Here is a 14386-nt window from a genome sequence, read left to right as displayed (position 1 = left end):
AAACGCGGAGTCAAAATCGCGAAAGTTTCATTAAATATTAATTACTAGTTTAAAGCATATATAATAATGTTTATTTTAGAAGTCAATATTATGAGACGCGCAGATAGTCCTTAAGATCAAGAATTGCAGCAAGACGTCTTGATAGTTGAGCGTATTTAGACTTGCTGGCTGCCTGACTGCTGGTAATTCCGCTTTGCATACGACGCGTTATGCCAACTCTCGACTGAGTTATTTGTTCGCGGCATGCCATCAGCAGTTATAACAATTATAACCTATCACATAATGTGTACATAATGCGCACGTACGCGTCCCACTCTCTTGTCCTCTCTCGCGATTTTGTCTTGGCGATTTTGTCGGTGCGCATTTGTCGAAAACCAGTTAGCGGGTTTGTCGGCGCTCATTTGTCCGTCGCGGTTTTGTCGGGGCTCATACGTCTATCGCGCTTTTGTCGGTAAACCTCCAATACTACCTCAGTCTTCCACGGCTCCTTTAGAGTGACTTTAAGGAATAGTATTTGCCTCGTGCACTGCCTGCCTGCACATTCATATCACTGGTTCTGCATTGTATTATTCTTTTTGGGTCAGAGATAACAGCGTGTGGACTTTCCCCAACTTTATACATCTATCCATGCCAGGATGCTTCTGAAGGATTACTGGCAGCTCTACACCCAGGCCAGTGGATATTAACAATGTAAACGTGCTTCTGAAGTGCTGGCAGGTTACGTGCCCTCTAGCTGCATACCCTTTCCACACCCTGCACTCTAAGTTTTGCTATAAAATGTAATTTTATGTGTGTGTATTTTTGCTCATCTGTGTTGTTGACACATTTTGAACAGTTATAATAAAATAAGCACAATTAAATACATTATTTTAAGCGGGTTTGAGAAGGTTCAGAGCAAACACATCACCACGTTAGCATTGGACCCTTGAGTACAGAGTAGCAAGGAGAGCAGCACTAAACTCTGCACCATCATGTCCCCAAAGTTGGTTTTATTTTAAAGAATTACCAAACAAATCAAAACTACAACTTAAAATTTACATTTTAACTGTGCTTGTAGCCTCTGTTAAATATGATTAAATGATTTTTTAGCCAAAAAATATTTTTTGTTTGTTTTTTAGACTCTGTGTCTCACTTGTGGCTTTGCTGGAGATCCCATCCCTGAAATCAACTGGACAAAGAATGACAAGCAAATTATTGTGGGAGACCAGTACAAAATAATTAATGACTCAAACAGCAGTGCCATAACAATAAACAAAGTGTCATCTGATGATTCTGGCAAATACACCATTCATGTAAAAAACAAATACGGCACAGAAGAGGCAACCGTCACTGTCAGTGTCTACAAGCATGGCGAGACACCCATAGAAGGAGTTCTCCTGATTTAGGGATATGTATACTTTCTCATGAGGGAAAATGAAAAGTGGATAATGTATGTTTTCATCAATGGAAGTTTAAATCAAAAGTATTTTGTCTGAAGAAACAATATATTTAAAATCATGTGGGATTAACAGAGGAGTCATGAAAAGCTGGTCTCTATTTATTTGAAAGTGTTGTGAACTTGGTTTACTTCTTAAAGGTCAAACTGCATATAATAACCAAGAAACAAAAAAGTCAGCATGTAGTGGTTTAGGCTGCAGGGAAAAAAAACATTTCCTAAGTCTTATGAATAATATGAATCCTAAACTTTCTCTCAAGACTAAAAAATAAAATTGCATTTTAAAGATGAAAGTTCCCTTTTCACCTAGCCTGACAATTAGACACCTTTTCCAGTTAGTGTAATACAGATGTCACAAAATGAATGAGATTTATATTAAAGAGAACAGTATTTACAAAATTATTAAGTTTTATTGCATGTTAGTACTTCTGTTCTTTGGATGCTGTCTCATGATTTTCAATCATTAATTTCATGCCAGATCTCTTACATAAATCTATACACTAAATAATAAAATACATTAAGAATATTCTTGCCAGGTTGAGTATTAAAATAAAAAACGTTTTTGCTTTATATTCGCAGGAAGAATAAAATAAAGAATGAGCAAAAACAACTGAAGCAGAAAATGATGATCAGTTCATCAAGTAGCTTTCTTAGCATACATCACACCTATAGACTGTAACACATGACAACTTCAATTTAAAAAAAGCGTTTTACCTATTTACATCTTCACATAACAGAGTCTAACAATCAGTAAATAAAGAAAGTATTCTTTCTTTTATACTTGTCGCTTATTGTCTCTTCTTTAGTTCCTAGTTTCTATGCTACCACTAGAAAGAGCACCTTGAATACATCCTCATCTGCTGATCTGTTCTTTTTCCAAGAAAAAAATACCCACTTAATTATAATAACAAATCCTATACTTCCCCTTCTCATTCTCTGTTCTTTTCTTCTGGTTACATTTTCTCTCTCCTCTTTCTAAATAGTGTGTTTTCTTTAATAGGAGCTCCATGATTTTCTCCCCTTGCCACCCCTTGTCTTCTTCACCTATCATTAATTTTTTTTTTAATTTCACATTGCTGACCTCCACTTCATAATCTTTTGTCTTTCATTTTAATAGCATATGAATTCCTGTACTCTTCCACATTCTCCTTTTCTTCCACATTCTTAGCATCTGTTACCTTCCTGTAGTTCACTGCTTTGATTTCTTTGTCCTCTTCATCAAGTTTCCCCCCACCCCAGCTTTTGGTGACTTTCATCTCATGTTTTTCCTTTCCTTCTGTGTTTCAATGTACCTAACTCTGCAGGACCTATGACTAGCTATGCAACACTTGGAGCCACCAGGGGGCACTCCAGCTCTCCAGGCGTCTGACACAAAGGCTCAGACACAAGTGTAAAAGCACAAAGAGAATTTTTATTGTAGGAAACTCTTCAGTAAGCGTTTCCCATACCACAACCATCACAGTAAGCACTCCGCAATATTGTTGTCTTCTTTTCCTCTGTCATGATCACTGCCTCGACTCCTCACAAGCGTTGGTCTCCTTCCTCCTGAGTCTGGCTCTCAGAACAGTGGCAGGTAGGGATGCCGGCTGTCCTTCATACACTATTTAATTTTGTGCTATTTCACCTGTATTTGTGGCTTTTAAGTATCTAAAAAAAACCCAATGTTTTAGACATGAATCAGGGTACAAGAATTAAGTGATCTGCAAAAAGATTAACAAATAAAATTAAATTACAGAAGAAAATTAAGCAAATAGCAGCATCAGATTTCTCAGTACAGGAAAGTGGGTAAAGTACAGAACAGTACCTAACTTCAAAAATAGTGTTAACATGAGATAAAAATGATGTGTTAAACTGAATGGTAGTTACGCAGAATGAAAGTAAACAAGTGTTTGAGTTGGGATTTGAATGTTGAAACTAAAAAGCTTCACGGTAGATGTTAGCAGGGAGGTCTGAGTTGGAACTGTGTACAAAAATGACAAAGAGTGTTCAAAGAGGACAGGAATAACAAATTATACCATGTTCTTTTTGCCTTACTAGAGCAACACATTGGAGTTCACTGAATGTAATAATTATGAGTAAAAGTTATCAAAGTTGAGCCCATCCACTCATCCATGTGTGTAAGAATAAGAAATTAATGAACCCTGATAAAAGAAAGTAAAAACAAAATGCTTAACATTTCTCCACTTTTAATATGAACCACCTTTTTCTTTTTTAGTGGTAGTGATTCATGTGAAAGGCCTTATATAAAATTATTATGAACAGGTGGCAGACTGTCATAGTGGTTAACACTGAAGCCTCACAGATCAAGGAGATTGGGTTTGAATCCTAGCCCAATTACTGTCTGTGTGAAGTTTGCAATGCTTCTGTATGTCCAAGTGGGTTTTTCTTTTGGTACTCCATTTTGCATGCCACCTCACAAAAGATATCCAAGCTCAGTTAACTGAAAACTCTAAATTAGCCCATTTTTAGTGTACCCAACAGGGATGTTCCCTTGCTTGTAACCAGTGTTGCTATTCACAATTCTCATTCAGATTACCATATAGAAAAAACTGACTGAAAGCACATACTGTACAGACATAATTGAAGCACTTGATATCTACTGGTAATCCCAGTTGGCATTGCTAAATTACTAAAATTTCAACCTAGCAAGAGGTCAGTCACTGCCTTCAAATGAATGAATTCTTTAATTCAGTGGCTTCCTTCTTCCTTGAGCATCTAGAGCCCAGATTGCTTGACTATATGAGTTTTACGTACCCAAGACGTTGATTGCTTCCTCTACTGTGGCCTACCAATTCACTTTATTTATACTTTTGCTTTTAAGTAACTTTCAAATGAATGTCTTTAATATATACAATCTCACAAATACATTTGACCAGCAGCTGTGCAGTTTAAAATGCCCTAAATCATTAACTAAAGCAGGAGACAGGAATATTGCAAAAGAAATAAAACTGGTACTCAAATTGAAGTTTATGTATATGCATATACTTAATAAGAAATAATGGATTAAGTGATTATTTTTATCAAGTAAAACATACGTAAACATTGCTTGTCTTTACTATTAGATTGGTGACTATAACTATTTCAAGTGATATTTTTTTCTCTGTTATATTAAGCCAATAAACCTTGCATTCTTCCTGACTAGGCAACCGAAAAGTGCCAAACAAACAAAAACTATAAACTATGTTAATCTGCTTACTTGCACTTTATCACTACCAGAAACAGTTAAATAACTAAAATATGTAACTATTAACAGATGAAGGTGAGAAGGTTGTAACTTGTATGCCTAATGGTGCTTAAAATAAAGTGATGTTTAATTCCAGACCCTCTCTGCTGCTTTTATATATTGGAAAAGTAGTACAGCGACAACCTGTACCTAAATGATGTCCATTTTATTTGCATGCAAGCAAATTTAATATGAATATTATTCTTTGCCATTAAGATTAAAACCTGTAAGTAACAGGGTGTTATTAATAATACTAAAAGCAGAAATTAGGGATGGAGAAGTTTTCTGTTGTCATGGAGGACTTTCTCCCCATCCCTAGTCAATGGAGCAGACAATGCAAATCATGAAGCCCACTGATGCAACAGGCCAGGTACTGTCACCTCACAAAGCATCATGTTGAGTCTAAATCAAAACTTCTGGCTGATGTGTTTATAGAGTTTGTACATTCTTCTGGTTTCTGTCTGTTCCCCCCCCCCATCTCCCCAACTGAGTACTCACATTTTGCTCCCATATCCTACTGTATGTTAGGTAAATTGAGGATTTCAAAAAGACTTTTTTGTGAGTGTTGGTATAGGTATAAGGAACGTGTAATGGATCGATGCTGTGAGTATTGTGCTGGACCCTTCCCCAGCTGGGATGGTATATTGGAAGCACAGTATGGAAAGAGGCATAACCCGGCCAGGATGGAACTGAAGAAACATCCCTTACAAAGGGATAAGGTGGGGCAGTTGGTGCATCCAAGGCAGTTCCTTCCCCAGTATGATAGATGGCAGTGCTCTGCTAGCACAGACCCAGTAATGACACCCGCAGAGATTTATGGGAGTCAAAGTCCTGAGGGACAATCCAGTCAGGGTCCTTGGGTGCTGCCAGAGGGTATTGCAGGAAGGAGGAATCCCTGATCAAGAGACGTCCATCTGACCCGGAAGTGCTTCCACTGGGCTATGTACTCCCATAAGCAAACCATCCAGTCTTCTCCAGGGAGTAAAAGTCAGGAGGCAGAAGGCAAAGCTCATCTGCAGGAAGAAAAGGAGGAGGACTTTATAGAAGGATTGTGGATTAGAAGAATGTGAATCAACCTGTGTTTGAGGTACTGTATATTGTGAAAATAAAACCTTTATTTTTCACCTAAAACTGAGCAACGGTGTGTGTCTGGGGATTAGCAGTGCCTCCTGTATTTTATATTGCTCTACCCATGGCTGTTTCTTTCCTTGCAACCAGTGCTGCCACAACAGGCTCTGGCCTATTGTAAACCTGAATTGGACTGAATAATTTAAAAAATGTTATGTTATAAGCTTTAAGAATAAGCTTTTTCAGAATAAAAGAAGCAATGCTTAACAAGATTCTGCATTAAAAATTTAACAAGTACAGTAGCTGAACCCATGTACATATGCCACTAATATTTGGGAAATGCAAATATTTCAACAATCAGGCTTTTTTTGGACTGCTAGCTACTGTATGTATAATACTTTTAAGCTTCTTCTTCTTCTTCTTCTTTCGGCTGCTCCTGTTCGGGGTCGCCACAGCAGATCATCTTCTTCCATATCTTTCTGTCCATTGCATCTTGTTATGTTACACCCATCACCTGCATGTCGTCTCTCACCACATCCATAAACCTTCGCTAAGGCCTTCTTCTTTTCCTCTTCCCTGACAGCTCTATCTTTAACACCCTTTTCCCAATATACCCAGCATCTCTCCTCTGCACATGTCCAAACCAATCCAATCTCGCCTCTCTGACTTTGTCTCCCAACCGTCCAACTTGACCTGACCCTCTAATGTCCTTGTTTCTAATCCTGTCCATCCTCGTCACCCCCAATGCAAATCTTAGCATCTTTAACTCTGCCACCTCCAGCTCTGTCTTCTGCTTTCTGGTCAGTGCTACCGTCTCCAACCCATATAACATAGCTGGTCTCACTACCATCCTGTAGACCTTCCCTTTCACTCTTGCTGATACCCGTCTGTCACAAATTACTCCTGACACTTTTCTCCACCCAATCCACCCTGCCTGCACTCTCTTCATCACCTCTCTTCCACAATCCCCATTACTCTGTACTGGTGATCCCAAGTATTTAAATTCATCCACCTTCACCAACTCTACTCCTTGCATCCTCACCATTCCACTGACCTCTCTTTCATTTACACACATGTATTCTGTCTTGTTCCTACTGACCTCCATTCCTCTCCTCTCTAGAGGAGTATAATACTTTTAAGCAAGAAGGATTATTAATTTTTTTCCCCCATTTTGTTCAAGTTCTTCTTGGTCAGTTTATTGGCTGAAAAGGCCATTAGTTTTACTTGCAATAGCTCAATTGACTTGACTTTCTCACTATACAGATTTCAGGTTAACTGTATATAGAACCGAATAGAATAGCATTTCATTTGGCCCAAAGTAAAATTTAGCTTTCAAAGTAGCTCAAGATATAAAAATAAACCATCTTCAAAACATACAGTACACAAGAATTGCAAAAAACACTTTGACTTGGCTAATGATGAGAGCAATCAGAGTGAGACATTATAAAGGCATATTGCCATAGCTATGAAGGATCCCCAGCAGGCAGTGTGACAAAGACAGGGTGCACAGCATTGCCCATAATGAGCATCAGTTTTGTCTTCTTTCTCTTCTCTGCTACTACCACCAGTTGGTCATAACTGTGTCCCTAAACAGAGGGCCTCTCTCCTGAAATAATGTAATAATGCCTGGTAAACTACTTTCTCTTAATATGTGTTAACGTTACCTTTTGCAGCAGCAATTGTCAATTCTTACTTCATCATTATAATAATGCATTATGATCTATTTATTCCAAATTGATGTTTTCTGTGGTGCAGTGCTTACTTCACTGTAAATAAAATATGTAAGAAGGGTGGGGTGGCACAGTGGTAGTGCTGCTGCCTCACTGCAATGAGGCCAGGGTTCACAACCTGAGCCCTTCCTGTTTGGAGTTTGCATGTTCTCCCCATATCTGAATGAGTTTCCTCAAGATGATCCAGTTTCCTCCGACTTTTTAAAAGTCACGTAGATTTGGTCAATTGACATCACTATATTGGCCTTAATGTGTGTTTGGTGCATGTTTGTGTTTGCCCTAAGATCCAGCCTTGACCACAACCTTGGTCTAGATTAAGCAGGTAAGAAAATTACATGTCATGTCTTTGTTTCCTCTGACTCCTCTCACTGTACAAAAATGAAAATTATATGCATCTTTAATCCTTCCATTTTTTCATGCAAGAAAGATAGATATTTTGAAGTGATGTAGCTAGTCTGAGGTAAGGTGTTTATACTCCCTAATTATGGTGCCCATCATTGGTTATGTGTTGCATGTTAATTAGTACATGCAAGTAAGAATTTCACTGTACTCTGTACAAGTGACAATAAGAACTGTAAAAAAACCCTGCAAATCTTTAACCTATCATCCTTCAGTTATACTGGATTTACAAGCAGTTCAGTCAACACACAGTTAATCATTTAACAGAAATTCCTAAAATCTCTTGTCACAATCTCACAAATGCTTTTATACGGTGTGATGGAAGGCTGAGGATCTTGCCCGGCCGGGACGTACCTTTGAAGAAAAGACCAGAGGAAGGGACATATGACCAGAGGTACCTCCCCCGGGACACGAGAGGACAGCCCCCCTGGTTTACATTGGGGCCAATCGGGAGACACCCGGAGCACTTCCGGGTGCAGTATAAAGGAGGCCGCCTCACTCCTTTTGAGAGTTGGACTCGGGTAGAAGAGGATGGAGCTTGCAGGAGAGGAGTGGAGGAGGCAGAACGAAAGAGAAGAAGAAGACAAAACAAACTGTGTATGGTAGTGATTGATACACTGTGTTGTGTGTAGAAATTGGAAAAGAGAATAAATGTTCGTGTTTTGGGACAATTGGTGTCTGTGTCTGTCTGTGTCCGGGGTTCAAGTTCAAAACAGCAATTAGTGTTCTTATTGGTTACTTGCCATGAGCTACTTACTTGGCATTTACAAAGAGTGGACACTGGCTGAAAGTGACCCCAGGCTGCATTAAAACAGAAGATGACTTTGCTATAAAGTAACTACTAGTTCACATGTCTCTCAATAAATATAATACACAAAAATCTTGTTTTTTTTTTTGCAAAGGAATTCAATCAAAAAATTACTGCAAATATTCTAGCTTCAAAACAGAAAAACAAATCATAATAAATATACACAAATAAATAAAAAGATTTATATTTTTTCATTTTGTCACCATCTTTGGCAGAACATGGCGTAACTTTCCTCCATTCCTTGCACCATATATAACGTGTACATACTGTCATTTATTTCTATGCATCTTTCCTAATAAATAGCTGTGCTTTTTCAGATAAGCATGTTTGGAAAGGCCACCCCAAAGATGTGCAGGTTAGTCAAATTGATAATTTCAAATTGCCTTGAGTGAGTGTGAGCATACCATTTGCATGTTGGGTCTCTGAAATGGACTACTAGAGCATCAACAACAGCTGTTTTGTACCCAGTGTAACCAGGATAGACCATGAAATGGATTATGCAGCTTAAGAATGCTATGTTACAAGAGAATGTATCTGCATAGGTGAGTATAGCACAGTAGATCCCAAGGTTTGTCTTTGGGCCCACTGTGGCTGATCCAAGCAGTTAATTTCATTACATTGCCATTTGCCAAAGAACTGTGCCTGTGTTATATCTCTCCAAGGTGTGCGTAAGTGAGAATCCATATAGGCCAGGTGAAGAAATGAAAATGTCAAAGACAAAAGGAGCAGCTCAGGAATTGAACTTAGGTCCCTGGGAATACACAGCTGGAATGCAAAACACTATGCCACCATGGCTTGTTTATACTTCCTTTTACTATTTTGTACATTACCAAATAAGCTAAAAGCCAAGCTGAATTAACAATTCCATTGAAAAGGTTAGTATTACAGTCAATTGCCTCTGTTTTGTGTTGTTCATATTTTAATGTAAATTTGTCTGTAAAATGACAAATGTTTCTTCATTTTTAATTTAGTTAATAACTGTGTCTCCCAGTTATACAGTACCTTCAGAAAGTATTCACAACCCTTCACTTTTGCATATTGTTATGTTGCAAAATTAGGCTAAAGTCATTCTGAATTAATTTTTCTCTCATCAAGAAACACTGTATACCTCAGAATAACAAAGCAAAAGAAGATTTTAGGATTTTTTGCAAATTTATTAAAATGGAAAATTGAAATATCACCTGCATACAAGTATCCACAGCCTTTACTAAGTACTTTGTTGAAAGACCTTTGGTAGTGTAATGGACAGCCGGGTCCCATGCCCAGTCGGGACGACCCTGCTGTATATGGTCCGGGGGAGCTGACATGCTTGGTGGCAGCCTCCCTGGTTGATGATGCCTCAGTTTCCCACAGGGTTTCATGGGAAATGGAGTTCTCCCCAACCCTGTGGGGACCCAGGATGCCCGCCAGGGAATGAGACAGAAATAATTAAGCCCAGCTGGTTTAATCATCAGACCCACACGGGAGTGTAATTGGGAACAGGTGAACAAGCAACAGGAGCACTCTCGGGAGGGCCATAAAGGAGCCAGCAACCACCACTCTGGGCCAGAATCGGGAGGAAGAGGACGAGGTTGCCTGAGAGGAGGAGGAGGAGGAGGAGGAGGAGGAGGAGGAGTGGTGGTGGTGGTGCCAGCGGAAGGATTGCTGTGTGTAAAGTAAGGTGCTTTGGAACTGTGTTATACCTGTGGGGTTCACGGGGAAGACGTGCCCCACAGGGGAAGAGTGTTTGAACTGTTTAAGTGTTTGGGACTGTGTTGGGCCTGTGGGACACGGAGAAGACGTGCGCCCACGGGTGAAGAGAAAAATAAAAATATTTCTATTCAATTTATACGTGCCTCAATGTGAATCTGTGCCGAGTAGAGCGCTTTATATAGCGTCTTATTCACAGTAGCAATTATGGCCAAGAATTGTTTGGGTTTGAAGCAACATGCTTCACAAGCCTGGATCTGTTTGTTATCTGTTAATTCTTCTCTACAGATCTTCTCAGGCTGCGTCATGCTGGATGGAGACCAGTGGTGGACAATTACTTTCTGGTCTGTTTAGAGATGTTCAAATGGGATCTAGCTGGGCCACTAAAGAACATTCACAGAGACTAACCCTAAACCACCCCAGGGTTGTCTTTGCTTTGTACTTAGGGTCATTGTCCTGTTGGAAGGTGAACCTTCAGGCCATACTGAGGTACAGAGTGCTCTGGAGAAGGCTTTCATTAAGGATATCTCTATTTTGCTCAAATCAGGTTTACCTCCAAATACTAGTTTCACTGTTCCTGTGCTAAAAAATAACCTCACAGTGTGATGCTGCCTCCACAATGCTTCACCACTGGAATGGTATGGCACAGGTAGTTTAAACAATTTAAGCTTAAGGGTGCAACACTATAAAATGTGAAAAACTAAATGAGTATGGATACTTTCTGAAGGCACAGTATGTAATAGCTATGGTGCCATATCTTGCTGCTGTTAGATAACATAGGTCTTTTTTATCGTCATTTTGATTGACTTTTTACATTTTTATTTAATACGTAAAACTATAATGATATCCCACATCAGCAATTACAACCCTTTTTGTTCTACTTCTCTACTATTGTAAACATGTCTGCTGATTTCATACAAATTTGTCAGTAAAAAGGTAAATCACCCTTCAGACAATCTAACTTAAAACAGGACAAAGGTAAATAGCGCAGAAGTCATTTACCCTGTCTGTGTTGAAACACTAAATTAATTGTATCTTTCATATGAGGCATTGGCATTTGCTGTTTAAGTGTTAAGGACATTTTGTCACATGGAGGCCACCAATTCCCTTCCACAATTCAGGCCAAATGGCATTTCAAAATTGACCGAGGTCAAGTGTACACTGCAGAGGGCTGGTTGCTGCTGTCTGCCTACTTGTTGCCAGAATAGTCCATGCCTTCTTTGCAAAACTGAATTAGATAAGTAGGTCAGCAAAAAATTCTGTAGATAATCTTTTTCTTTAAATGTGGGCTAACAGCTTAACTGGCATTCTATGCCAGTCAAGGTAAATCTGCTAAACATTACAAAGAAAACAGGGATGTAGTTGGTGAAATTATTATTTCTGGAAACAATAAAAACAATAAAACATATCTTTAAGGTATCTGCATGGGAGTGGAATACAAGGTCATAAAAGAATCAGACATAACAGTTGTTGTATGTCGAGGTTAAAAAGTAAATGAACTAACAAGGAACACCACAGGTTAAAGTTTGCAAGACGCTGGACTTATCTTGACTTCTTAAACTAGGCTAGAGAGTTAGAAAGGTGTCCAGGATCAGAACAGGAAAAAGGTTCAGGGACAAAGCGGAAAGTGTTAAGAGAACAGAGCTCAGAGTGGAGCACATTAATCTTACCTTGAAGAAAGGGGAAAGTTTATAGTAGGCTTGTGATGATGATTTATCTTTTCCAGAGCCTGTCATCAATAATCTTATACAAAGACACTTAGATTGCTAATCACTTCAGAGAAGTACCTTACCCTGACATCATCAAGTGCTCTCTGTAGTATCATTTAGAACAAGAGATTTAGAGTGGAGCATGGGGATGAAATTGTTCTTCAAGAGCTACAGTGATATACATCCATCCATTCATTATCCAACCCGTTATATCCTAACAACAGGGTCACGGGGGTCTGCTGGAGCCCATCCCAGCCAACACAGGGCACTAGGCAGGAAACAAACCCCGGGCAGGGTGCCAGCCCACCACAGCAGTGTTATACAGAAGGTTAGAATTCTGGTCTAGTTGCTACATATGGTAACTTTGCACATTTTATTCCGACCTTTCTCTTTGCACAATGTTTTCCTCTATCATCCCAAAAATATGCATGCAAGGTTGAGGGCAGACTCAAAACTAAGCTCACTAATTGGTGTGTTTATTTGTATGAAACCACCTTGAAATGGACTGACATCCCATTAACATCTGAAGTCTGTCTTGTGTGGCTGCCAGTTCACTGCAATCCTGCATTGCAAAGAAGTTAAAAAATATGAATTGAGATTTCAAGTAGAGGAGGCAAGAGTTAATAAATAAAAATCTAACAGGTTTGGCTCACAGACTGGCTTCACTAATTTAAAGGAAATTTGTTAGTGTCTTTACAAGAAGAAAGATGAGAACCAGTCCATTTAGTTTGAGGAATTCCTGCATAAGGTATCAGACTCCTACCTAATTACGCTACTGTGTCCTTAATTGTGCAATAAAATCTATGCAGCCATTCATTTATTGAACCTGTGTTTTCCATCAGTGGGATGTTAAAAGCCACACCAGTCCCTAATTAGACAGCAATCCATTGGGCCAGTTTAGTGTTAACAATCAATTTAACTAGAAGGTTGTTGGGATATAGGAGTAAAATTGATTACCTGTAAAAAAAAAAAAATGCATAAATACTGGGAAAAGGCAGCAACACTATGCACACCATACCCAGAAGTCCACTGAGTTCAAATACATAGAGCTATAATGCAACAGAAATCCACTGTGTTATAATGGCATGTAGCTAGTTAACTCACTCCATCCAAATATAGACAAACAGTTCGGAAAATCTCTATTTATTCACCCCTGGCTCCAGTTGAAGCAGGATCCAAATTCAAGTTCAGTGTTAATAAGATGTCCATTCAAGAAATATGGAAAAAAATTAACACATACAGTAACTCTGCTGGAAAACAAGGAGCTAGTAACCAAAGTAGGAGTGTGATATATTAATCTCAACCAAAGTGGGAAATTGCACTCAGCTGAAGTCTTGATGATCTCAGATAGAAGCTTTCTTGACAAGTAAACTAGACAGTTTAACTGTCCTGAAGAACTTCACACTCACCAAGCCACCAGCTAGCCAGGCTATAGAATTAATGTTAAAAGTTTAATATTTTTTAACTTGCATACCTTTAAGTGTCCATCCATCCATTATCCAACCCGCTATATCCTAACTACAGGGTCACGGGGGTCTGCTGGAGCCAATCCCAGCCAACACAGGGCACTAGGCAGGAAACAAACCCCGGACAGGGTGCCAGCCCACCACAGGGCACACACACACACACATAAACGCAACCACACGCCAAGCACACACTAGGGACAATTTAGGATTGCCAGTTCACCTAACCTGCATGTCTGTGGACTGTGAGAGGAATCCGGAGTACCCAGAGGAAACCCACACAGACATGGGGAGAACATGCAAACTCCACACAGGGAGGACCTGGGAAGCAAACCTGGGTCTCCTAACTGCGAGGCTGCAGCGCTAGCCACTGCGCCACCATGCCGTCCTACATTTTAGTGTCCTAAATAAAATAAATGCATAGCCCCAATTATTTTAAGAATCTTCTCAATGGTCTTACTGCTCAATTGCATTTCTTTGATATTATATTTATGCATCCATTAATTCATTTTCTGTACCTGCTTTACTATAATTAAGATATGAGAGGGGTTGAGGAGTTAAGCTAGAACTTACCCTATTACAAACACATAATTATGCTCAGCTAAACTCAATTTGGCATGGCAGGAAAATTACAAAATCATGGGGAAAACTTGCAAACTGGACACAAAGCTGCCAGGGTGAAAATTGCAGAGACATCTGAAAACATCATGTTAAAGTCAAGATTCTCTAAAAGCTCTTTAAAATTCTTTAAAATGAACCTCTGCTGAATTTACTGCCTGGAACTGTCTTCTAGTGTCATTAGAGAAGCTTACATTACTCAGAAAACTGTTATTAAATATCTAGCTCTGTAACCTTTAAAGAT

At 39.2% G+C, this 14386-nt stretch overlaps 1 protein-coding gene across 1 annotated transcript in view; it reads left to right on the top strand.

The window, feature by feature from the left end:
- myom3 (myomesin 3) overlaps positions 1 to 4754 on the top strand; it is a 313022-nt gene extending 308268 nt beyond the window's left edge. Inside the window, exon 37 of the mRNA XM_039740882.1 lies at positions 1119 to 4754. Coding sequence (XP_039596816.1) covers positions 1119 to 1385 — 267 coding nt within the window. The 3' untranslated portion in view covers positions 1386 to 4754. The remainder of the gene's footprint in view (positions 1 to 1118) is intronic.
- The last annotated feature ends 9632 nt before the right edge of the window (positions 4755 to 14386 follow it).

This window comes from Polypterus senegalus, chromosome 17 (genome assembly GCF_016835505.1).
Source record: "Polypterus senegalus isolate Bchr_013 chromosome 17, ASM1683550v1, whole genome shotgun sequence".
Taxonomy (NCBI): domain Eukaryota; kingdom Metazoa; phylum Chordata; class Cladistia; order Polypteriformes; family Polypteridae; genus Polypterus; species Polypterus senegalus.
The sequence above is the reverse complement of the archived record's forward strand: the minus strand, read 5'-3'. Positions and strand labels throughout refer to the sequence as shown.